Source organism: Geotrypetes seraphini, chromosome 17 (genome assembly GCF_902459505.1).
Source record: "Geotrypetes seraphini chromosome 17, aGeoSer1.1, whole genome shotgun sequence".
In the NCBI taxonomy this organism is placed as follows: Eukaryota; Metazoa; Chordata; class Amphibia; order Gymnophiona; family Dermophiidae; genus Geotrypetes; species Geotrypetes seraphini.
Window position 1 is genome coordinate 3,750,093 of NC_047100.1, and position 26,875 is coordinate 3,776,967.

The following is a 26,875-nucleotide window of genomic DNA, read 5'->3' on the forward strand; positions in this document are numbered from 1 at the left end:
TTCACGGTCATTACTGAATATGCTCACTCTGTCTTTTGATGGTGTATTTACAAATGAAAGTCTGGCTCCCAGTTCACTCCAGAGTCTTCTTTAAATGTGCCTGTTTAGCCTTCAAGATCCTACATGGCATCCTCCCTCCTGTTATCCCACTCTTCTGGAATTCCTCTAACCCTAATTCCACTAGATCCTCCCAAAAACTGAAACTATCATTCCCCTCTACAAAAGGTATATCCCGCGTAGGAAAACTAGGAACATCCCTCCCCTTTAGAACCACAGAACTTTGGAATAATCTCACATCCCTGCTCAGAGTTTCAAGTTCCCTCCAATCCTTCCGCAAACACCTGAAAACTTGGCTCTTTTCAAAAATCTAACACCTCCCGCTCTTTGGTTCTTTATCTTCCTAGCTCCTTTCCTATAACCCTTCATTGTAGCTCCTTTTCAACCTAACCCTGTAAACCGTGCCGAGCTCTACGCTTGTGGAGATGGCGCGGTATACAAACCTAAGGTTTAATTTAGTTTAATGATTAGTGCTGGACAACACAGGTCCAAAAGTGAGAACCACTCTTGTCTCTGCCAATAAGGAGCTATGAGGATCTCAGTCCCCCAATCTTACTTAAGCTTCAGAATGATCTTTACTATGAGGGATACTGGGGAACACACATATGGGCAAAAGGCTTTCCTCAGGAGTCTGAGATGTTAAATGGAACCCTCTCTTGTAAGGGTAAAGCCAACCACAAATATGACGGCATGCGCAGTGGCTGAAATGTGATTTGTGTTGAGTTGCTTCTTTCCTCAAAGTCAACTGTTGGAACCCCAGCTGGGTGGATTTTTTTTCATCTTCTCTGCTGTTGACTTTTCGGTACTGTTTCCCATATCAAACTCTGTCTGATGTCAACTCAAGAAAGGTCAGAATTCACAACCCTTTTGTCCTCAGAAAGAGGAAAGCAAAAAAGTCGCAGAACCTGCAACATAATGCAGCATTGCTGGGGGGGGGGAACAATTGTGTGACAGGTATAGAAAACAAAGCGTTTTTAGAATTCATTCTCACAATATGCAAGCCAGCAAGCCTCGAGTCTTATTTTTGTTTATAATGAGAGACACTGCTACATGTTTAACAGCTTACAGATTCAAGGAATATTCACCATTAAATGTTCAAATACCATGATATTTATTTTAACAAAGATCAAATGATAACAGAAGCAATATTAAAATATGAATCAAAAGTAGGTGCAAAGCCTGACATGTTTGTACACGCAACAATTAGATACTTCTACTAATGTATAGAAATAATTTTACACAAGAGCTAGCAAATTTAAATTAAGGAGTTTTAACTCTACACACATAAAAGGTTCTTCCAGAAGAAAATTTCATTCAGCTGATCAGAGGAGATCACCTGACTCTGCAAGGCAGTCATCAGTCATAGCTCACCCCAAATTGGGGTTGTAAGCCAGGGCTTCACTACAAGCACTTGAAAGGCTTCTCCAAGCAAGTCAGGGTGCAAAACTGGAGGTTGCCCTGCTGTTATACTATTTACCTTGACAATGTTATCTGATGTGGATGACAAATAGAATATTTGGTGTCTTTTCATTAAACCTGAGGGTGTTGGGACGCTTTATTACACACCATCCACAGAGACATCTAAATGTCAGGCAATAGTTAACAGCAGGGTTTAACCTCAGCAGCCTTTCTGCGAAATATCTGCTCCGGATGATTTTGTAATATTCAGTGTGGTAAACACCTGTAAGGTAGAGCAGAAACAGCATAACATTACACTCATTACTCACAAACTGGGACAATATAGAGTTAACCTTCAGGTATCTGGTATTATGCCCAAACTGTTCCCTGCTTAATCTAAAGGAAACAACCAAACTAAAGTCAACCCCCAAATCTCATAATTCTAATTTTAAGACCATTTTATAGAATTCAGACTCATTACTACTCTGTATCTGTGTGATATCTCTCAAGCTTATCTGGTATAGTGTGTAATTAGTCACCAGCTAAGTCCTACATATATCACTCGTGTTTACTGAGAAGGAACGAAAAATAATGGACATGTTCCTCTCATAGTAAAAGGATAACCACCAGCCATCCCATTGCTTTTGAACTGTGGTGACTGCTTACCTCTGCACACGTAGGATGGATGCCAATGGTGTCATCAAGCACCTTCTTGGTAAGACCACATTTAATGGCAACACCAAAACCTTGAGTAATTTCCCCAGCATTTGGGCCCAGAACATGAAATCCTATCACTCGTTCCTTAAAAATGAAAATTAGACCACATCAGATGTTTTGTATAAACATGAAGTCTACCACAGACTGCCTCTGTTTAAACATTTATATACTGCCCGCACTTATCTGAACAAACTGAATTCAAACAGCTCCCACCACTCATTTTACAAATCTGAAAAGTTCTTCCTTATCGTAATATTAAATTCCCATATGCAAAAAAAAGGAATTAAGACTGTTGAAAATAAAGAAAATGGGACCAAGGATCAGGAATGTGGTATTTTCTAAACAAATTTAATGGAACAGATGATCTTGTTCCATAGCCCCAAAGAAATATTGTATGCACATACTGTTTAAGCTTTGTAGTAACCACATGGGGTAATTTTATCAGCTTTAAGCATTTAAATGCTTTTATAAAATTACTCCATGGTTACATGTGTAGAAGGTAGTGTGGACATTTCTGTGACCTGTCTAGGTGTGTTTTAGGGTACAGTTTGGGTGAAGTCAAGATTTATGCATATAATTGTTTACAAAAGATATCCAATCCAATCTTTAGGTTTTTATACCGGGTCTTCCCTATAATAGGGCTTGATTCGGTTTACAATAATTAATTCTTCACATAAAGCAAGATCATTATAGTTAAAATATACCAAAATGAGGACATCATGATTTGAATCTTCAATATAAATTGGGAGAATCTATTAATGATTTCTGAAACAGTAGCGTTTTTAAGGATTTATAAAAACTTTGAAGAGAGAGTAAGATTCTAATTTCAGAAGGAAGATCGTTCCAAATTTTTACAAAGAGAAACGCTTTACACATCTGCCCCTGGGTAGGCAGGCATAAATGGCCACAATTTCTGCCAGTTTCTCCATTAGTATTTTATAAAAAGGTACAGATAAAAATAGGTGCCTATATAGCCTTTACACACTGGCAACCTGTTTGAAAATTACCTCTTACTATTATAAAGTTCCTCATGGATGACAAACAGCTGGAGTTGTTAACCATCACTGCCAAAAGGACTGAGATCCAAACAACCCTGCCTCCCAGCACACTTCACTTTTGCAAATAATCTGCAAGATACCGTTAAGCATGCTCTGTTACATTACTTACATTTTCCTGTTTATCACAGATTATCTTCCCAAAACACTGATTGTTGTCTCGACCAGGAACAGTCCACTCGAGAGGCCAGAACAATGTATGATACACCTAAACAAAAGGACAGAGTTCATTTACCATATCAATCCCAATTTTTAACCTCTTTCTGCATTCTACAGACCTCCACTACAGAGAAATTTAGGAATTTTACTTTTCACATTGCTATTAACATTATCTCCCAGAAGCTACTGAACTGTATCACTCTGTGGGAAAAATACTGATTCTTCATGAACACTTCCAAACTATGCTGCATTGAATGTTGACTCTGGTATTCCTGTAAAATTCTCCCCCTTACAAGGAGCTCCAAAAAGGATGCTCTTCCTTAGGAAAACAATCAATAGCAATACTCTCATATTCTGCAATTACCTCTCAGTTTTACATGGATAACAAGGTCTTCAAAAAAATCGGGCAATCTCTGAAGAGTTTACATTGCTAATCAATTATAATAAATTAAAAAAAGCAGCTTTCAGGTGCTTCCTAAGATAATTCCAAACCTGAGCTGCCAAATAAGTGAAAACTAGCTGAAAATAGTGTTTTAGGACTACTGTTGTACAAATAGTTATGCTGCAACTATACTGAAAATCAAACCAAATGATTAGAATAAAAAGTAGCATTACAGCAAAATTTATTTGGGCATTAAATTAGGCAAAATATAAGCAACAGAGAAGAGGTTTACAGGCACTTTAAATAGAGGTCACCTTTGAGTGACATATCTACACAATGTTTAGAGGGAGGAGACAAGAACAAGGAAATGAAACTAATATTAAAATATAGCAGAAGGCAACATTCTCACCTCTATATTTTCCTTTCCATAAAGTTCAATAGCTCGTTCTTCTGATAGTCCACAACAACCATACTCCAAAGGAGTAAACACCGTAGTTGGAACATTGACATAATCGCACTAAGATTGAAAAAAAATAGACATCTGATTTCCTTTGAATGTACCCATATTTTTTACAGGAAAACTAGCCTCATAAAATTTAGGTCTATTCACAAGATTATTGCTCAACAAATGTACTCTTTGTAGACATTACCTACCCCAAATAACTTGAATCATTCAGCCAATTTCATTCAGATAGTAAAATAGTTAATGGAAGATTAGGTTTATACCTTCGATAATCTTCTTTCTGTTCGTCCCTGGAAGATTCCATATGTTAGATGTTCAATCACAACCCGCAGTCTGGGTGTTACAGAAATCTACATCTTTTCTGAACACCCCCTGCACTCCCCTTAGTGTAAGAATCAGTTTAGTCTCAAAGCCAAGCACATACTTGCAAATCCAGGACAAGGGACAAGGAAAACATCCCCATCACCATAAGGAACTCACGAGCTGGTCTGCTCCACAAAATATTAACAAGTAATAAACAGGAAGATGGGAAAAAGCTGTCCGGGGATCACATTGTTCTGAAACCAGACTCTGGAGCTATGGTGGAATGAAAAAGGCCCAGGAGAATGGACCAGGGCCGAAGCCTGGAAAGTGGATAATCCAAATGGAGCCATAAAGAGGTAGACAGAAGCCCGCTGAAAATGCGAAGGACCAGAACCTCCAAATCTGGACACTCATGGAGGCCGAGGAGACCAATCTCAGCAAAGGCATCATCCAGATCCAAATTAAACACAGTGACATTAAATTTATTTATTCATTCAATTTTCTATACCGTTCTCCCAAGGGAGCTCAGAACAGTTTACATGAGTTTATTCAAGAACTCAAAACATTTTTCCATCTGTCCCACTGGGCTTACATTCTATCTAATGTACCTGGGACAATGGCAATTACTGCAATCGAAATCTGGCACGGCCAGACAAGAGAGCTCCTAAAAGGAAGCTTCACCACAGATGCCGTAGACCGAAACCCCCCCCCCCCATGTGCCCACCAGCTGTGTCAAAGGAGCGGTGTCTAAGGATACACCGTTCAGAGGAGCTGAATAAAATCCAGTGAAAAGGCCCACTCCACGACCATGGCAGCGCACTGTTGAGGTACATGCAACGCATTAACAGAGTCCTCAGACTCTGAATGCAGGCAAATTGTGCCAGACTCCAGAATGGCCCCTGGGTGAGATTTTCTTTGGAGGGCACGGACCCAGGCTGGCTTCCCAGCCCAAGAGGACACGGAAGAGATGAAGTCCGAAGCTTCTGCCCCCCTCCCCGGTGTGCTACAGCACGCATTTTAAAATTGCAGATTCAGTGCCCATCTGGCACAATCAATGTCCACTTCCAATAGATTAGGGGCTGGGGAGTCCATCCCAATTAATTTTGAGTGAAATTGGGGAGGGGGTTTGAGGCAAAATGTCAAGTTAAAAGATCGATTTTAAAATTCAAGATGGCCACCATCACAAATTCAGGCCATAAACAAATTCCAAAAATAAAAAATAGCGATTTGGGGTCTGGGGAGGTGGGGGGTGCTGAACCCTACCCTCAGAAACTGCGAAAAACAGAGTTAAAGCAAGTTACAAGCCATCCCTGAAGTTCTCATAGGAAATAATGGAGGTACTCAGTCTCTGCAATATCTTTACCTGTCAGCATTTTTAACCCTTTCAGGACCATAAGGATCGTAGGCCAATTTTTGTGGTTTTGACGACATTTTTATGGTAAAAAGGGCTTGCAGATGCCAAAAAATTGATTTTTTTTTGTGAAATATCATTATTTTTTTTAAAAAAAATCACACTTCTGGCTTATGGACAGTGTGGCAAGTGAATCTTCTCGTCAATCTGGCAATGACGCTAATGAATGAATGTCGGAACCAGTTTGTTTACATAAAGGCAGTATCATATGGAATCTGTACATATCAAATTTAGAACTGTAGACTATCCCAATCAAAATTTATAGGATTTTAAAGTTATGGGACAAATATGTCCCTTGGTCCTGAAAGGGATAAAGCACTCTGGAGAAAAGGACTTTCTGACTCAGAAATAGCTTAAAATCCATTGGAACTGAAGATTTTTGGATTGCCAGCTGGCCAGAGACAGACTACACCCTCCGCCCCCACGGATCCTCTGCCATGCAGTCGGGGACGGGAAGAGCAGCCCGCACCTTAAAACCCAGGTGGGTTTCTGTCTAGACGCACACAGCCTGCACTAGAAACCTGCGACAGGGTCACCGGCCAGTAAATGCTACGGGAAGGGACCCCGGGTACTTCCAGAAGGTGGCACACAGTAGGCTGGATTCACAGGTCCACCAGAGTTTCTTTGTGAAGCCACAGTCCAGCACTGTGTCCTTTTCTCTGACAGCAGACAACTGGGGAGGGGTCTCAAGGCACTAAAGCCACCGAGAAATGAAGTTTAAGTGAACTTTAAATGAAAAAATAAGAAACAGAAGCAGAGCAACAGCAAAAGACTTCTGCTTGGACTGCTTGCAGAAATTGAAATTTATTCTAAATACTAGTGGGAGTGCAATATATGTTCAGAAAAGATGTAGATTTCTGCAACACCTGGACTGCGGGTTGGGATTGAACACCTAGTGAATGGAATCCGGAAGGGAAGTAACAGAATGACCTCCTAATCACCTTTTTACATACAGAATCTTTCTCTCTCTCTTTCCTATAAGGAAACAAAATCACTGCAGCTGAAGGATTTAAGAAGCACAGTCGTGTCATTCAGCATTTGAAAAGTGACCCTATTAGTTGTCTGAGCAATTTTGTCAAATCAGCTCTGTCCTGGGTTAACAATTAAAAATGCACACAAATTGCTGTTGCCAAAAGGAAAAACTTGGCAACATGAAAACCTTTACATGTTTAAAAGCTTAGAGTATTTGAAAATGAGAACTACCAAATAGAGGCAAAGGATACCCCAACATCTTAAATTGCTTAATTTGAGGCCTGAAAACTAACGGCCAAAAATTTACCACCAGTAAATATAATTTCTACTTTTTGTTCAGCAAATGTGACAAAGTTATGAACTTTAAAACTACTCTAACCTCACAGAGTTTGAATCAGTTCTTAAGATGAAAAGTTTGTATGTACTTTAAATACTATCCAGGGAACTGGTGCAAAAGTTCTCTTCCAAACAGCATGCCTAGTTTTGAAAATTCAAAACGGCATTCCCTACTTTACCTCTGCTTTTGAGAGTGTCTCAACAACGTAGAAATAATGTGCAGACTGATCCACAAAGGAGGATGGGCAATTTTCCAACCATCCATCCACTTAAATCTTTCTCCAAATTTGTGGTTAATCAAAAACAAAGGATAACTAACATGATTTACCTTGACAGAGGATCCGCCATAAAGTCTCCGTGCCAGAAGCCTGCCTGCCTGAATGGCCACAGGTGTAAGTTCCAGCTTTCCATCCAAGATATCACCAATGGCATAAATATGAGGGATGTTTGTTTCTTCCATGTCATTGCCTGGTATTTTGCCATTTCTGATATAAAATAAGTTTCTCAGGTTAACTCTATAGGTACTGGACAGCAGTTCTATGAAATGCTTTACATTACTGAAATAAAACTAGTACTCAGATGAAAATCTAAGTTAAGCATGCTGAGATTTAAACCAATCTTGATTCTGAAGTGGTTTTACTCCACAGAACTGCACCACTAGCAAAATGTTAAAAGCCAAAAAAATCCCCACTCATAGCAGGATCAATCCCATTTGTCCTGCATCCTTCTTTCCCCCCCCCCTTTTTTTCTTATAGGTTTACCAATTACATAGAAGAACAGACTGTAAACATAAGAATAGCCTTACTGGGTCAGACCAATGGTTCATCTAGCCCAGTATCCTGTCTTTGTAGATGCCAATCTAAGTCACAAGTATCTGGTAAAACCCCAAATGGGCTATTTATGTGTCTCCTTCTGTATGTGGGGCGTACACGAAGGACTGTGAGAATTCGCCTCATTGAACACAGGAGTAGGATTAACACTCAATCCATGAGCTCTCCCATGGTTCCCCATTGCATCCAATATTGCCATTCCTTTGCAGATTTACCTTGGGGTATCATAGGACAGGTTCCCAAGAGCTTTGAAGGTGACAAACTGAACCCTTTGCAGCGAAGAGAACAATATTGGATCTTTGAGCTTCAATCTTTACATCCATTAGGGCTCAATGAGTTTATTGAGTGGCATTGCGCCATTTGAATGTTCACTGCTAGTGCTACTTTTCATCTTTTAGTATTTTTTATTCTTTAAGTTATCATTTTTTTGAGTGCTTTGTACCCTGGGTCACTTTCAAATTGTCCCGGGGTTCACATCATGTCACATCAGTTTTTATGTCAGACGCTCTACAGATAAATGTTTGGAGGCGTTCCTCTCTGGTCAGCGCCATTTTCAATCCGGACTTTCCACTTTTTGGCTGGTTATTTGGGAGCACATCTCAATTACACAGTTGGCTCCTGAGGAAGGGGTTTTTTCCCTCGAAACGGAGCCCCGTTGGATGGGTTCATTCCATGCTGGTTACTTTTCATTCCTGACTTCCACGGAGAAGCTAAGTACTTTATACTATTTTTGACCTGCTCGTGATTGCGCCTGCCCGGCTGATTTTGGACGCTCTGTACCCTCGGACGGGAGGCAGAGACAGTTGAACTAATTCTTAGTACTTTTGTGATTATTTAGACTCCAGCCACAGAGGGATATCTTCGGGCAGCGTGGGAGCCCTTGCTCCGCCACCCAAAACCCCCTGCAGCTCTTTTTGCCTGCTTTCTCAACTTCAGGGCAGCTCCATTGATACCAGGAGCTGCCCCAACTCAGCCGGACCGTCCCGTTGCAGAGAAAGAGGTTTCGGGACGCGTGGGAGTCCAGCTCCGCCCCCTGAAACCCCCTGCAACCCAGCTCTTGCCTGCGCTTCCTTCAGGGCAGCTCCATAGATACTGGGAGCTACCCCATCGTTGGTCCAGACTCCAGCCACTGTTTAAAAAAAAAAAAAAAGGATATATTCTGAATTCCACCTCCCTGTGCTTCGAACCCCCCCCTTGCCATCTCCCCCCCCCCCCCCCCGAGTGCAGAATCATGGCATGGCCTAACCCCCATCAATGTGCAATTCTGCTTCTACTTTTTCACCTCATCCTCAGGATATGCACTGCAGACCCTTATGCCTCAACCCCCATACCGGTACACATCTCCTTATACTGCCCAATAAAACCAAAAGTTTCTACGGTCTCTTCCCACACGCCTCAGAACCAACCTAATACCAGTTCACCTCCAAACCCTCCACCCGCCCGCTATTCGTATAAGCGCTACCCAAAAAAACCTAGGTCTCTAAAAAAATTAGCCTACTCTCACGACTACCCTGTCGCCCACCCCAAACAACAGAACCTACTAGGTTTCTACCTAAATATTAGATCACTGAGGAACAAAGCCATTCTGATCAAAGACTGGCTGAGTGAAACTAACCCAGACTTTGTACTAATCACTGAAACCTGGCTGCACTCCGACCAGGACATCATAATCAAAGACTGTCTACCCCCAAGATTTAAGATTCTCTCCCTGGCCAGAACCTAGGGAAGAGGTGGTGGTCTAGCTATAATCTTCAGAGACCACCTCAACTGCTCTCTACTTAACACCAAGTCCTCGCCTAACGCTGAAATACTAGCCTGTTCACTTAAGTCAAAATCCCTGGCCGCCTCCCTAACAATTACTCTATTCTATATCCCACCAAAAAAATGGAATCTAGCCAAAGAGGACTTTGCGGAAGCCTTACTTACTAACTCCTTAACTAGCCAATACAACCTACTGTGCGGGGACATCAACATCCACCTCGAGCAACCTGATCACCCAGAAGTATCGGATTTCTGGTCTCTCATCACCCAACTAGGCTTCTTCAAACCCCCACCAACCAAAACTCATCAACGAGGTCATCAGCTAGACCTGGTGACCTTCTCCTCCAAAGTACTGTCCAGCCCAAAATTTAATTGGATCAAATCCAATTGGTCAGAATCTGCGACTTTTCCATTGACTGCCAACAAAAACCCTCTAAAAACGACAAAGCAAGAAATATCAAAACTATCACCTCCAGGGGGTAAGATTGACCCAGAGGAATTTTGGGCCCGCTACGAAAAGAACACAAAAATAAGCGAAGAAACAGAACAAATTATGACAGATTGGATCAACGACAGCACAAACATTTTAAACGAAATAGCCCCCATAAAAACCCGACAAATCAGAACTACAAAGCAGGAGGGATGGTTCGATGCAGAGCTACTTCAGTTGAAGAGGGACCTTAGAAAATCGGAAAGAGTATGGCTAAAATCGGGATCCCAGGAACACAGAAACGCCTGGAGACTTAAACTAAAAACCTATAAAAACCTTACCAACGAAAAAAGGAAAAAATTCTATTCACACAAAATTGGTGACATTACAAATAACAGTAGCTCTCTCTTTAAGCTGGTTAATGACCTATACAACATCGAGACATTCACCAACATCCATGAAGATTCCACATTAACCGCAAACACCTTAGCTGATTTTTTCACCTCCAAGATTCAAAAACTAAGATCTACTTTACCTGCCTCGACTAATCCTCTTGAGCTTTTTCCCATTCTTCCTGACACCGACATATATAAACTAGAACAAGGGTCCAGAACAGATCTAAACTGGAACCAATTCAAAACATTGGACTGGGAAACCTTCAATAAACTCTACAACAAATATTCTAACTCCTTCTGCAAACTAGACACCTGCCCACCAAACATCATGAAAACTGCGCCCATCCACTTCAAAGCCAACATGCTAACCTGGGTGAACTTCCTACTTTCCTCAGGATACTTTCCTCCAGACCAAGGCCATATTATGTTAACCCCAATCATAAAAAACACGAAAGAACCCCCAAACGCCCCTTCTAATTACCGACCAATCGCTAGCATCCCTCTTTTCACCAAAATAGCTGAAGGGGTAGTAAAAGCTGAGCTCTCCGCTTATCTGGATAAATTCAACATACTATGTGACAATCAATCGGGCTTTCGAACAGACCACAGCACCGAAACCATCATAGCAGCCTTAATTGACCACTTGCACACCCTTTTCAGCCTGGGCTCCAGCGCCTTGATACTCCAACTCGACTTGAGCAGTGCATTCGACCTAGTAGACCACAACATTCTTCTCGAATGCCTGACCCACATAGGCATCTCCGATCAGGTCCTCAATTGGTTTCGCGGATTCCTACAAAACAGATCTTACAGAGTACTTAAAAACGACTCTTCCTCACCTAGCTGGGTTAACTCCTGTGGGGTGCCACAGGGCTCCCCCCTATCCCCCACACTATTTAATATCTACCTCGCCTCCCTGGGTAACCTCCTTCATAACCTCAAACTCAAATTCTTCATCTACGCAGATGACATCACAATAGTCATCCCACTCTCCACTTTCTCCTCAGAACTTCTAGCCTACATCACAAGCATACTCAATCAGATAGAACTCTGGATGCTATCCTACAGATTAAAACTAAACCCGGACAAAACAAAATTCTTCCTACCTCCCCCAATGACAAAATCAAAGACTCCACAATCCAGGTGAAAGGTCTGGTCTTCCCCCTCGAACAAACATTAAAAATACTGGGAGTCACTCTAGACAAACATCTATCGCTAGAAAATCACACCGATCTCACTGTCAAGAAATGCTTCTCAGTGCTCTGGAAACTGCGCACCATAAAAAAATACTTTGAAGACTCCTCTTTCCGCCTATTGGTACAGTCCTCTGTGCTCAGTGTACTAGACTATTGCAATGTCATTTACTTGTGCTCCACAAAGAAAACCATAAGGAGACTAAAATTGATCCAGAACACTGCCGTCCGCCTCATATTCGGCCTGAACAAATGGGACCACATCATGCCTTTCTACCACCAACTGCATTGGCTCCCTTTCGAATCCAGAGTTCTATTCAAATTCGCCTGCTTCTGCTACAAAACAGTTTTTGGCCTATTACCGAGTTACCTCAATCACCATTTCACTCTGAATCTCACCAACAAGAAATCCCGCAGAACCCAGCTGTTCGCCTTCCCATCCCTAAAATTATGCCACTTCAATAGATTTCTCAACAAAACCTTTGCTTACCAGGTGGCTAAGCTGAACCCTTGGCTTGCCCAAATGATACTCGAGGCCCCCTCTTACCTTAGTTTTAGAAAACTCCTCAAAACGCACCTCTTCCGTGAACAGGGCTCTTAATCCCATTTGCCACCGGCTTCTCCCCTTTCCCACTCTCCCCCCCCCTCCACACTTGATCTCACGCTCGCTATCGCGTACCAACCCTACCTTCTGTCTTACCACTACCCCTGCTAAATCTCAGTTATAGTTTTCCCCTCGCCCCCCCCTCTTCATTGCCTGTAATTTTTTTGTTACAATTCTGTAATTTTGTTACAATTCTGTAAATTTGTAATTTTGTCAAAATATTGTAAATCCGTGTATCACCGCGGACCGTAATTAATGAATGTGAACCGCCTAGAACTTGGGTATGGCGATATACAAGAATAAAATTATTATTATTATTATTTATTTCACACTTCACTTTTAGCACATGTTGTGCACTAGTTTAAACACATGGGCAGCCCAGGCCCTTCTGGGTGTATGACTGACAGCTAGTGCATTAGGGACGTGTTCCCACTGCAAGCTATGAGACTGAGGGCTTCCCATTCCCATTTAATAATTTGTGGTAGGTGTTTTGGTTTAACTGCTTTCGGGTCAGGGGAGACTTTCTGTTTTTGCCAATCTCTCAGAAGCAGGCATCAGAATCCTCTATATGAAAAATCTGACAAACTCCTTCCAATCAATTTCCTGCAGATAAGAACATAAGAGGGATCAGTCGAAGACTCCATCTCAAAGAGCTTGTCCTTGCTGGAAAAGGGGATAGAGGGGTATAGATAGAGGATTACTGCACAGGTCCTGGACCTGTTGGGCTGCCGCGTGAGCGGACTGCTGGGCACGATGGACCTCAGGTCTAACCCAGCAGAGGCATTGCTTATGTTCTTAGAAGTGCCTCTGCTGGGTCAGACCTAAGGTCCATCGTGCCCAACAGGTCCAGGACCTGTGTAGTAGTCCTCTATCTATACCCCTCTATCCCCTTTTCCTTCAGAAAATTGTCCAATCCCTTCTTGAACCCTAATACTGTACTCTGTCCTATTATGCCCTCTAGAAGCGCATTGCAGGTGTCCACCACCCGCTGGGTGAAGAAAAACTTCCTAGCATTGGTTTTGAATCTGTCCCCTTTCAAGTTTTCCGAATGCCCTCTCGTTCTTGTAAGTTTGGAGAATCTGTCCCTCTCTACTTTCTCTATGCCCTTCACGATCTTGTAAGTCTCTATCATGTCCCCTCTAATTCTCCTCTTCTCCAGGGAAAAGAGCCCCACTTTCTCCAATCTCTCAGCGTATGAAAGGTTTTCCATACCTTTTATCAAATGTGTCGCTCTCCTCAAAACTGCTGAATCACTATGACACTCTAAAGAACAGAGCTAGATTTCAATCACCACCTTACCGTTATGATTTTCTTATAATTGCTCATTTACCAAGCTTCCATTTTATTATAGCAAATACCTTTCCTCTACCACAGAAACTGCCGAAAGATTTTTCCCCCTAAATAATTTTATGATCAAGGGTTGAAAGTTATATACTGATACAATGTGCTAATAAGAAGGCAGAGTATCAAATTTCCAGCAGCAAAGTGTAGTCTATTTAGCAGAAATTGAAAGAAAATTAGTAATTATCCTTTTGTGAACCCGCTTTGAGCACAAGAGCTTAATTTACTTATAGCTTACTTTTCTGAGCCACAATAACTTGCCTTCAAATGCAAAAACAGCTATTGAGAAATTCAGTGTCTCAAGAATAATGGGAAAGGTCAGTCAGTATGAAAAGCCAGTGAAATGATGACCCTTCATGCCGGAATAGACAACCACACTAAAGTTACTCGATATTTGTTTAGTATTTTTGCATCTGCATATTCATTGGCTAAGCAGGTTTTAGGAACGTTCTTTAAGAACTAAACACAAGATTAGTCAGTTCTAAGATAATGGGAAAACAAAATGTATTAGTTTTCAGTACTGTAAGTTTGAGGCTAAAAGGTCCCGGCTTTCACTCCGTAAAACCCACCAACTTACTTTGGATTGATATTAACCCCAATTTTTTCCAAGCCAATGTTTTTAGTGCATGCATCCCGGCCAATTGCTAAAAGAACCTGAAGAGAAGCACAGAGAATTATGTTACCCTTAACAGGTTAAAAATTGACAGTTGATACAAATTTTATTTCACTTCACATATTTTAACACAAGATTTTAAAGCTAAAGAAGAAATTAGACCCACACCACACACAATTTGCTGTTTTGTTTTTTAAAAAAATACACTATCCATCTTCCGTACTGCTAAAAAAAGACAACTTCCAGCTCAAAAGGAAACCAAATCATAAAATAAACTTATTACAGTTTGTCAGTTCTTGAGGTCTCATCTTGTTAAATATTTGTTAGTTAATGAGTAGTGAAAGCAGCATGTTCAAGACACAGGTTTGCTCAGAAAAATCAGCAATAGAGAAATACTTTTTCACGTGATCTGCACACCTAGGAGCTTCTACCAATTCCATTTATACATGAAGGCAGGGGGTGCTTAGTGACATTTAAGAAACAAGAATACTGGGGAGGGGGTGGGTGGAGAAACTGCAGTATTACGTCTGATGGAAGGTCCCAAATTGGAACTTACAGGTAGGCCTCCGTCAAGTCGAGAGAAGTCAAGAATTTCCCCCAGAGTCAGTCAAGGCTTGAACCAATTTATCTAAGTCCTTGCCAAACAAGAAAGAATCCTGAAAGGTAAAATTAGTAAGCTTCACCTTAGACGCTGCATCTGCCAACCAACCCCGGAGCCATAGGGTATGGCAAGCAGCCACTCCGAGAGCCATGGCCAATCATACATGGCATCGAAAGATAAAAAGCATCCAGCTCAAGCTTAGCAACTTCATGATCTACCAAAGACCAGTCATCCGACTTCTGTCAAGAACATGCTCGGACCATTGGAAATAAGCCCAGGCCACCAGACTGCCAGGGCAGCCACGTTCTTTGCTTAAGGAGAGGCTCCAGCCTACGATCCTCAGAGTCCTGTAAGGCCGAGCCACCTTCAACCGGCACCATATGCCGACCTGCGATGGCTGAAACAATAGGAGACTTCAAGGTATTCCTATCCCCATCAGGGATAGGATACAGCCGAGTCATAGACTGCAAAACGAAAAGGCATTTCCGGCACCTTCCATTGCGTGAGCACTATATCCCGAATATCCTGATGTAGGAAAAGAGCGGTAGGCCGAGCGGATCTCCCGAAGCACTGGGATTTAGAAAGGTCAGGCAGATGGCAGCAAAAAATTGAAGCCATCTCTTAGGAGCAGACACGAATTACAGTTCAACGTGCAACTACTCTGCATCCTCCCAATAACAACAAATGTTCTAGCCTATACATCCTTTTTTCACAGAAATGTTTTGTTACTATTTTGAATGGAAACATTTCAGTTTAACATATGCAGAGAGTTGGATTTGGGAACCTTCCTCTAATACATACAGTATCATATTCTTCTTCAATAGTTTCCTCCGTTTCTGTGGACTGGGCTGTCACTTTTAATTTTCCAGGTGTACCTTCTGTCAATCTTTCAATCTGTATAAAGCAACACAAAGAAAGATGTAATCAAGTCAGAATCTTGTTTTGGAATTTTTGATTCATTTACTCTTCTAATACAGTGCTGTGCTTTTAAAATCAGTAGTTAAATACCATTTCACACAACCTACTATACTCAACTCCCTTCTCAATACAACCATTTTGTTATAGGTACTTCCTACCTACAATGCTGAGGAATTAAGAAAAAAATACCAAAGATTCTTACAAGTGTAGGGACAAACTTCCTGATGAATTTGACACCATGGTTTTCCATGTAGGCACCTGCTCTTTCTGCCATTTCTTGATCAAAGCCACGAAGGAGGATGGACCGAACCATCACAGTGACATCTAGCCCAATTCCAGCAAGAAAGCCAGCACATTCTAAACCCACATAAGATGCACCCACAACCAGAGTCTTGCCAGGGCAGTAACTCAGTGAGAAGAGGTCATCACTAAAAGAAGAGGACACAGGACAAGACAAGCTCATTAAGCTACATTTTCTTTTCCTACAATGCATTCACTGAAATACTTGCAGATGGTGGAAGTCAAGATAATTCCGAAGACATGTAACCCACATTTTCACACTGTGAAGTAGCCTAATGGTTAAAGCAATGGGTTAAGAACCATAGAAGCCAGGATTCAAATCTCACTGACCACAAGGAAGTCACTTGTCTTAGGTATAAAGCCCTCTGGACAGGAAAATAACTACCATAGCTGAGCACACACCTTGACTTACAACGAAAAGGCGTAAACTAAATCTACCCCCACCCCCCAAAAAAGGAAATCTCCAGCTCCACATAAAGCACCTCTGCTTCCTTCAACAACTTGCCATCATACATATTTCCCCATATTACAACTAAACCGAAATGAGAATTTACAGGTCATACATTTGAGGGGTTGCTAATTATGGGGTACCAGTTAAGTGCTACTGAGAATGACCAGTTGGCTCCAAATGAGAACATAAGAATAACCAAAGAACCATCAAGCCCAGTAGCCACAAAACCCAGGAGTAGCAACATTCCATGCTACTGATCAAGAGCTCTTTCTGAGCAGTTAAATTGCTATGAATATCGACCCCTGTATCTACAAATATACCTATAGATTTAAAATTGATTTTAAGAGGTTCCCCACCCCCTCACTGAAAATAAATAAGTAGCTTTAGCTTAGCTGAGAAAGTACAGAACTTTTCCAGGCTTACTCTGGTTTCCATTCTGTGCCAGTATTTGTTGCCCTTGCTCAGTGACTGCCTTTATTAGTTCCAACAATCTCTGCTGTGTCAGACTAGTTACTATGGAATGACTCCAATAAAAATTCATCCATAGGAGTTCTGATCTCACCTTGTAATACAGTATTCTTTATCTCCTGGGATGCCCAGATAGCGGGGCCTTTCACCTGTTGCTAGGACAAAGTTCTCAGCTGTGTAAAAGATCACTTTTCCTCTTCTGCTGGTTGTCTGGTATCCAGAAAAAAGAAACAAGTTACACATATGCAATCACAATTGTTGGTATGATTCATTTTACATAACGGAGGGCTGAGCCCACTAACATGCATTTAAAATTGCTTTAAATCATTTGCCTTGCACTGCACTTAGAACCTTTGATTGCTGTCTATCTGTAACATTTTCCCCTGTTAGCTTAAGCTGTTTGCATATTGGTAAATTCTGCATCCACTGAAAACTTTTAATACTGGAGTATATACGAAACAGAATTCTATGTCAGTCTATAAAGCAGATCCTAGAATCCAGTTAAGATCTTTATGAAATACTCTTTTCTCAAGCGACAAGCAACACTTAAAGGTGAAGTCCTTCAACTGAGCCTGCGTGTCAGTGCTCTCCCCTAGGTTCAGCAAGGTTTTAAGCTTACTGAGCATGTGCAGGATACACTGCCCCCAGAGCCCTTCCACTCGCATTGGTAATTTGTTCTTCTGATGCTTCTGATAAATTGCAACTTCAAATTTCTTTAAAAAAAAAAAAGGAAGACAGAAGGACAGGCAGCCGAACCAGACTAACTAATCCTTCTAAAAAAAGAAGAAAAAAAAAACAAAAAACGCTAAACTAGTGAAGAGCCATCCTTCACTATCGCAGTGGTACTTTTCTTCATCGAAACACAGTGGAACTGTTGGAGAACACTCCGATTGGCTTTCCTTCCAGGTACTTCTCCAACACCCTCAATGCTAGATGAATTGCTCTGCAGGATAGTTAATTGATCTTGTACCAAATGACCAATGTAATGTGTCTCCCACCCAAACAGGCTGGCATTAGTCATTAGGAGATTCAGAGAGCATGCTGGTCCTCACTTCCCCTGTCTAGGGGAGCTGCAGCTGGAAAGAATAAGACCAGCAAGAGAATAGGGAATCCTGGAGGAGGCACTTCTACGGTGGCCGCCATTGAGCCCAACACATGGAGGTAATGCCATGCTGAAAGGTTTCTGCAAAGAGCTCTGAAATTTACTTCTGAGTTTCTGTTTGCGTGGCTTGGGAAGAAAGATACAGCCTTTTGCCATGTTGAAACAGACTCCACTGGTGAGGAAGGAGTCGAAAGATGTGGTTGCGAGCATAGACTGATCCCCTAACGTACAGATTCCTAAGTTTATGTCACAGAATAACTCTGATAGCGTGGATCGAGATGTACGATATGCTACTTACGCAGCTAGCTTATTCCTACATAGGGTGCATATAAAACTGAATGCACACACAGGGCTGTCCTGTGCATAAAACCAGCACACTTACTGCACTGGCTCCAAAGACAGGCAAATTGATTGTGTTCTCACGAACTACATTAACTCTGTAACTTTGTTTCAGGAACTAGAAAAGACAAACTGGAAAAGAAAGGACTCCATGTAAAACACTGCTAAAGTTATTACATACCTTTATTTTGTGTGGGTCAACAAACTCTCCATAAGAATTCTCATATTTAATTTTTTTATCTCGCAGGGCTACTCTGTAACCCCAATTCAGAGAGTTTATGTAATCCTGAATTTTATCTCTCATGATGATCCAGTTGTGCTGAACTAGATTTGAGAAAATAGCAGAAAGGTCATATTTAATCCTCTACACCTGGATAAAGGCATATAAAACAAATTACTTACTCCAAAAAGATTGAATGTCTCATTCTGCACCATATTTTGCCTTGGGACATGCTTTACACTGCCTTCACATGAACAACTACAAAAGGTGGCAGGTAGCACTTTACTATATGACTTTGTAAAACCACCACATGGTCTTAAAGTCATAAGCTGTTACGTCCCCACTCAAACTTTATATTGAGCATTAAACAACTAAAAATGACATTACAAACATAGAGCTGTGTTAATTTGTACCTTCCAATGAGCACAGTCTGATCCCTTCTAACAGACTTCCTATGAAAGCTACAACAAATAAAGTCACCCAAAATTCACCTTGTTCATGATATTCCCATCCAAACTTTGTTGAGTCTTTCAGTGCTTGGCCTAGAAGTGCGGCTTGATGCATCAGCTTCTTTGGAATGCAACCTACATTTACACAGGTACCACCAAGCCCTAAAATGGAAAAAACAAACAGACTGATTAACTGGCCCGAGGAAACATTCCAAAATCTGTGCGGTCCATAATAAATCTCAAAAAAGTTCCAAGGAATAGATTTTCCAGGATTTGGCAGTTAATTCCTTGAATTCCAGCTTTTTGGGTTTTTTTTTTCCATTCTACCACATGTAGAACTCCTACAGTTTATTTCCCAGTACAAAGACAGCATGAGAAAGCCACTTCTACTGCTCATCAGAATAACTTGTATTGACAATGACAAAAGAGTTTAAAGCCCCAAATACAAGTATTGCCACTTTAAAATGTTATGAATCTTACCCCATGAGGCACCCAAAGGGGTTGGTACAACATAGTCTAACACCATCACTTTCTTTCCAAATGAAGCTGCCTCCTGATAAATTAAAAAAAAAACCATTTCATTACATTCCAATACAATCTATCAGGAACATTTTCATTTAACTATATCACTTATGCTACAGCACCTCAATCTATTTTGTTTAACTTTATACTTTCAAGAGTTAGAACAGTTTATCAATTATCAGTTATCACAAACAAAATGTTTTCAGTATCCTATTACCATCACTAATTACCAATTTTACTATATGTCAGTGATGCAAAATAAAAGCATCTGTATAGCCATTACACAGCAATGCTCATGATGGTGCTATCCAAAAGGTTACCCTGAAAACAGACAGGGTTGGCTGAAAACAAGGATCACTGGAGAAATGCAGAAAAACATCCAGACATTAGCCATCCTTCTAGACAGTTGTCACTTGTAATCTCTTTAGTCCTGAGCACATCAGAGCTCCCTTAAATTTTGGGCCCAATGCATGTTTCTAGTTTGCCAATGTTTCATGCTGCACTTCAGATTTGATTATACAGTACTTCTGAATATCTTAAAATGCAGTATTTAATAGTCAGGGAATTATATGGGGAAGGGTAAGCATTTTGTAGAGAACAGAATGTTTTAGAAGAAGCATCTTCCTAACTGCTATGCTTTGCTGTATGCTACAGAGCTGAACTCCTGTGTGTGCAATGGACCATATTTTTATGGGGCTTATTCCTCTGGAACCTCTGGTCTGGCCCATTTTTGACTTCTTGTTTCATTACCAGTTTTTCTTCACATACCAAGTTTTGTCCCATTTGGTCATACTTTGGAAAGTTATTTTGCTTCCAGACACTCACAACCATATTTGTACTATTCTTTCCAATCCAACAAAAGAATTAAGAGTCACCAAGAGCTCACCTAACCATCTAGGTAAACAAAATGATTTAAATACATAGAAGCATCTCAGTTTCTGTATTTGATTTAGTCATGTGAAAACGTTCTCCATCATGCACTGAGGTTAATTCTCATATTTTCAAATAACACCTTAAATAGCTAACACATATAAATCAATCTTCATACCTTTGAACATGCAAGACCACCAGAGCCACCACCCACGATGATAAGATCATAGTCATATTTCTTTATGCTGTCACCCAAGAGCTTCTGCAACAAACCAGTCTTGTGGGCCTAGAACCAATTTCATTAAATAAAAGTCACTCTTAAATACAACTGTTAAATGTAAAAACTCTCACGAAGGAAGTTTGATTTTTTTAAATCATCATCAGGATCACTCAGTAACTGCTTTATATCATTTGCATATCAAAGCAATAGTTTTAATCAGCAAAACCTCCCACTGAAGATCAGACTTGATATTCATATTCATTCTCTTCAAAGCAAATTCAGGCAATAATCTATCATTTAGAAACAAGTTCTCTTGCCTGACAATTCAAACACCCTTATGCATTTACAGTATGTACTGCAGTGGTTAGAGCTCAGGTTGCGAGCCCACCAGACAGATAGGGAAAATGCTTGAGTACCTGTCTGTAAACGGCTTTGAATGTGATTGGAAACTACTTGTTTTATTTACAGTACAGTACACATGCATACGACATTTTACCATTGCATGTGTTTCAATGAGGAATTTCCTAGGCATTCTATAGAAATTTCTTCTGTTTCTATATCTATCTCCACAGATCACAAAGGCAGCTAGGAATTTCATTCTTGCTATAATGCCATAAGCTAAAGTTGATTTCCAGCTTGCCTCTCACTTCTTCAGTGATGCATCTTCTCGTTATTCCAGGCTTCCTGAATTCTCTTTATTACCTCGATTTAATACCCTCTCTTGAAACGCACTACATCTCATCTTATGAATGTGTGCGATTTATTAGAGCTAGGATTAATATGCTTCTGATAGACATATTTTCCATACTTTGTATCTAGACTAAAACCGAGTAATAGGGATAAAGAAAAATGCATCACAAGTTCAAAAAAAAAAAAAGAACCCTCTCTCCCCCCTGCCCAAAAAAATCAAACATACTTGAGCTATGTGAGAGGGAAGACCCGAGACAACTTTATGACAGAAGTTAAAACTACTTGCTAATGATAATCCAAGTTTCAAGTTTATTTAAAATGTGATTGATCGCCCAATCATATATTCAGGGCAATGTACAATTTTAAAAACATTTTATAACAATATACGGAGAACAAAAAGTTCTTATAGCAAATACATGACTTTCAAAACAGACGGGAACAGTAGGGTAAGTGGGTTAGAAATACAATAATTGGAAGCAAATGAGAGTCAAGGAAAATTACCAAAGGAGGGATTTTTGGTTTTGTTTTGTTGTTTTACAAAGTCTAGCAGTCAAATGCATTTAAAAAAAAAAAGCATTTTAACTGACTCTTAAATCTGTCAATATTTATTTCTTCCCTTAAGTAGACTGGCAAGGAATTCCGCAATTGAGGGGCCACAACTGAAAAGATGTATTGTCTTTGTGTATTAATAGTTTTAAGTGATGGAACAGTTAGCAAATGTTGGTCATTAGACTGAAGTATCCACTGTCTGAAGTGCCTAAACTGTGAAAAAAAAACCAAATTCAGAACTGTTGCCACCAAGTAGAAAGAAGAGGGAGTACTCTAAATGGAAAATAAGGTAAGACTACATTCACAAAATTAATCAGCAATCTTTTGACATATCTTTTCAAAATAATTTATTCCATTTTTTGATGAATGAAGAATGCTATGTGTGTACATACATATATGTATTTTCTAGATGAAATTGTTGAGAAAGTTGTTTTTGTGGAAAAGATTTTTTGTTTATTTTGATTGTTATTTTTAGTGGACCTCTACCCTGACGCAGGAAGCAAAACTCTGGCCGTGTCGGCAGAGCTCCGGTGAAGTGGCTGCAATGAAAGTTAAGTTTTTCTTTAATTTAATTTGAATTGTAGAAAAGTTGTTTTGCAAGAGACCCAATGAAGAAATAGGTTGCTGTGAGGTGATGTTATGAATGTTTTCATACAGCCCAATATAGAGGAACACAATTTCCGCGTCCCATTCCTGTAAATTCTGCCTTAACCGCACAAGCCTCGAACACTTATGATTTTAAAGTGTTTGAGGCTTGTGCAGATGAGGAAGGAGCTTGCAGGAATGGGGCAGGGACAGGAAAAGGAGTTCCTGCAGGGATGGGGAAAAATGTGTCCTCATGTCATTCTCTACTCTGAATGCTGGAAATGATTTGTTGTGATTTAAAATGCTCTTCACTTGATGAAATCTATTAAGCTTGAAGTTGTTATGCTCAAGTACATGTTTGAATATTTGTTATTAAACCCTGCACTAAATACTTTTTTGACTCAGTAAAATCTCTTCTAAATATGCATGAGGCAAGTCTCTTTCATTTGAAAGGCAGCTCCAAAATGAGAGGGCTTAGGATGAAGTTAAGAGGTGACAGGCTCAGGAGTAATCTAAAGAAATACTTTTTTACAAAAAGGGTGGTAGATGCGTGGAATAGGTGAATAAAATTGCATACCAACATTTTCTCTAATGTGTTGGGTTTGGATTGTGCAGTTTTTCTCCTGGTCTTCTTTTGCCGAGAACCTTTGATCTAGAATACTCCTGTTCATAGATTTATGGCCCATCAAGCCCACAGATAATTTGATTTATCTAAAACTTGCTTATGCACCTTTCCTCAAAAAAGATTTTAAAAATGATGTACAAATTCACCAAATTTAAAAGCAAAAGGAGAAGAGAAAAAAAGATAAGAGGGTAAGGAGAGGTTTGGATGAAAGAGACAGGACATTAAGGAGAACTTTTCAATGCTTCAAAACAGTGCATGTAAGAAAGAAAGAGTGTTCACCTGTGCAGTTTTATCACTTCCACCCACATGGGTTTTGTTCACAAAGACATTAGGGACAGTCCTCTGTCCTGTCATCTCAAACAGCACATCTTGAAAAAGGGTTCCAGCCTCTTTAAAAAAACCAAAAAGACAACACATCCACTATTACACATGCAGCTTGCAAAATCTAGGACACACCAAGAAGTTACAACACACAAAGCCAGATGATACAGTAAAAGCAGAACAGCTGGATTATTAAACAAATTCCTGGAGGTCAGCAGGATAAGAACTCTTTGTAAAATTGGCCTTTGCTGAAAACAGGATATTACGTTTAATAGACCTTTAATCCTTATGTTTCACTAGGGTTCCATACTAGGGATAATTATTATCTTTATTCTAAGTGCATCCTTGAGTTTCTAATTTCCTTCTGCATGCACAACTCACTATCCTCTATACAACCCATACAATATCAAAATTTGTTAAAAATCAGAATAAATGTCAGCTTTGTATGATCAGCAGGGTTGCAATTATGCTGAGAAAAAGTTGGGGCCACAGAAATATTTAGGAGCAGGGAAAAATGCCCCAAAAACATACATTAAAAAACCCAACATTGTAGCCTCCCGATTTTTCATTTTAATGTGAAAAATTCAATCATTTAACAATTTCCAATTTTTTTCAAACGCCAGTAATTAAATGAGAAAAAAAAAGACCTCACCAATTAGTGTTGCTATGGATTCCATAGTGTCACAGGTTCCAAAAAAAACTCCACTACTGATCCAGAATTTAAGCAGCAAATAAAATGGTCAATTCAAACAATGTGCAAATTCACACAAACAGATCAATGCAGTGTCCATAAAGAGCAACAATTGAACACATATTTTAAGTCTGAAGGAGGGTTTTTTTGTTTCACTTTTCAAACTTCAGAGGTGACAATGTTCCAGGACAGCAACTGCAATGACCCCCCACTCTTTATAACAGTTTAGATCAGGGGTGCCCACACTTTTTGGGCTTGCGAGCTACTTTTAAAATGACCAAGTCAAAATGATCTTCCAACAATAAAAATGCTAAGCATATATATATTTATACACACCGAGTGTACTTTGTATTTATATTCAAATATTTTTTTATTATACAGCCCCCCTCCCCCGAAGGCCTGACCCCCCCTGAAGGTCTGCACATTCCCCCTCAAAGGTTGACTCCCCCCCTGAAGGCCTGCACTACCCCTTGAAGGACTGAACTCCCCCCCCCGAAGGCCTACCCTCCCCACATCCATTTACCTAATTCCAGCAGGGAGCAGTCTGCAGAGAGGATCGCTGGTACTTTAGCGATCCTTGTAGGTTGCCATAGGCCTCAGGAGCTGTCTTCCCTCTGCCCCAAGCCTGTCTCTGACTTACAGGAGAGGCAGGACCACGGCAGAGGGAAGACAGCTCCTGAGGCCTATGGCAACCTGTAAGAATTGCTAAAGTACCACCTGCCACCGGCCGTCTCCCATTCGTCCCCTTTGGAGATCCCCACAGGAATAAGGAAGTTAAATTAATAGAATACTTAGGCACAGAAAAACAAAGAAATACTTCCAAGAACTGCCTGTCACAATGCTCATTAGTGGAACTGAATAAAAGACAAGTACAATGGATTTAGAAGGGGGACGATCCGCCTGGGTGCACGGCTTGGAGGGGTGCACAGCCGGCTAGGTCCGGGTCATCCTGCCTTTCTTTTCCCCCGGTCCACGCTCGGGGCTTGCGCCTGCCTGGTCCCGCACCGACGCTCGAATGGTGCCGTCAACTCCTGCGAGTCTCGCGATAACCAACAGCACCATTTGGGCGGCAGGTGCGAGCCCCATGTGCAGACCGGTGGAAAGGAAGGGCAGGAGGACCCGGACGGCTGTGCATCCCTCCAAGCCGTGCACCCGGGGCGGGGGCGGACCGCCCCACCTCAGTACGCCACTGATTGGGAGGCCGATTTTGGGGTTTTTAAAATTGTATATCGGGCAGCATTAGGCCTCGCTCTTACCTCAATCATTACAGGCGCTTCTATTTCTTGTGATGCGCTGAGCTCCGTCCCCCACTGGCCTTCACCCCGCCCTTCCAGCACTCTGATTGGCCAGCGTTCTTTAAGAGGCGGGCCAGTCAGGAGGGGAAAAAAAGAGAAGGGAAGAAGGGAACCTGCTGTGCGATCGACTGGGGTCGCCTGAGCGAACGACCTGTCGATCGCGATCGACGCGTTGGGCACCCCTGGTTTAGATCAGGGGTCTCAAAGTCCCTCCCTGAGGGCCGCAATCCAGTCGGGTTTTCAGGATTTCCCCAATGAATATGCATGAGATCTATGTGCATGCACTGCTTTCAATGCATATTCATTGGGGAAATCCTGAAAACCCGACTGGATTGCGGCCCTCAAGGAGGGACTTTGAGATCCCTGGTTTAGATGCTGCACTTCAGATTTGATTAAACAGTCCTTCTGATAATCTTCTTTAGGTTTTGTGGCTAAGAGCTCAGTGTATATGTATTCATGCTAGTGCTCTCTTATTTCCTTCATTTCAGTCATCAGCAGCACCACCAAAACACTTTCTAGTTAAAGAGCAGTCTTATAATTTCCCATGATATTTTAAAAAGAAAAAAAAAATCTTTTGTTTGATAGAATCTAGAATTTAAAAAAAGATAAATTGGGTCTCTTATATTTAAACCCATTCAGAAATGACAATGTGAGCAATACATCATTGATAAAGAACTCATTTTAAGTGAGATTAATGATTAGCATCTTTTGTAACTTGTTAGCCGTTAGGTGAACAGATATTCTGTTGCAAACATTTACATTCCACCTGTACCCTACTACTGGGATATAAAATCGGATCACAAAATATAAAACTTATATTAGAATTAAAAACAAAGAGCTGTATAGTTATGCACAAGTAACCATGCTAAACGGTCACTTAAGATGGGAGCTCTTATCTTCGCCCTGCCCAGCCAGCATTAGGCTTATTACCGTTCCGGTGCTCAAAGATGACACCAACATTCCTTGCTGGGCTGGTGAGGGGCCCTGAACTTCTGCGCATTTTCAATGGCTACCGGCTACCGCCCTCTCAAGGATTCTCAGAGAGGGCAGGAGCCGACATGCCTTCAACATGTGCAGAAGCTCAAGGGGTCAGGAATACTAGTGTCAGCTTCTTTGAGCACTGAACGGTAAGCCTAAACCCAACTGGGTGGGGGGAAATATGGTAGCGCCAGTCCATGGGAAGGATGATTGTGTTGGTCATAGGGGGGTTGTGGAGGACAAATGCCAGGCATTGAGGGA

The 26,875-nt window shown here is 41.0% G+C and overlaps 1 protein-coding gene across 1 annotated transcript in view; it reads right to left on the reverse strand.

The window, feature by feature from the left end:
* Positions 1 to 1,144: 1,144 nt before the first annotated feature.
* TXNRD3 (thioredoxin reductase 3) overlaps positions 1,145 to 26,875 on the reverse strand; it is a 32,433-nt gene continuing 6,702 nt past the window's right edge. Inside the window, exons 3-16 of the mRNA XM_033926394.1 lie at positions 23,609 to 23,718; positions 20,839 to 20,946; positions 19,749 to 19,821; positions 19,311 to 19,430; positions 18,781 to 18,923; positions 17,253 to 17,368; positions 16,142 to 16,367; positions 15,823 to 15,915; positions 14,385 to 14,461; positions 7,582 to 7,738; positions 4,178 to 4,285; positions 3,340 to 3,435; positions 2,122 to 2,256; positions 1,145 to 1,738 (exon numbers count right to left, since the gene is read on the reverse strand). Of these exons, the coding sequence (XP_033782285.1) occupies positions 1,676 to 1,738; positions 2,122 to 2,256; positions 3,340 to 3,435; positions 4,178 to 4,285; positions 7,582 to 7,738; positions 14,385 to 14,461; positions 15,823 to 15,915; positions 16,142 to 16,367; positions 17,253 to 17,368; positions 18,781 to 18,923; positions 19,311 to 19,430; positions 19,749 to 19,821; positions 20,839 to 20,946; positions 23,609 to 23,718 (1,625 nt within the window). The 3' untranslated portion in view covers positions 1,145 to 1,675. The remainder of the gene's footprint in view (positions 1,739 to 2,121; positions 2,257 to 3,339; positions 3,436 to 4,177; positions 4,286 to 7,581; positions 7,739 to 14,384; positions 14,462 to 15,822; positions 15,916 to 16,141; positions 16,368 to 17,252; positions 17,369 to 18,780; positions 18,924 to 19,310; positions 19,431 to 19,748; positions 19,822 to 20,838; positions 20,947 to 23,608; positions 23,719 to 26,875) is intronic.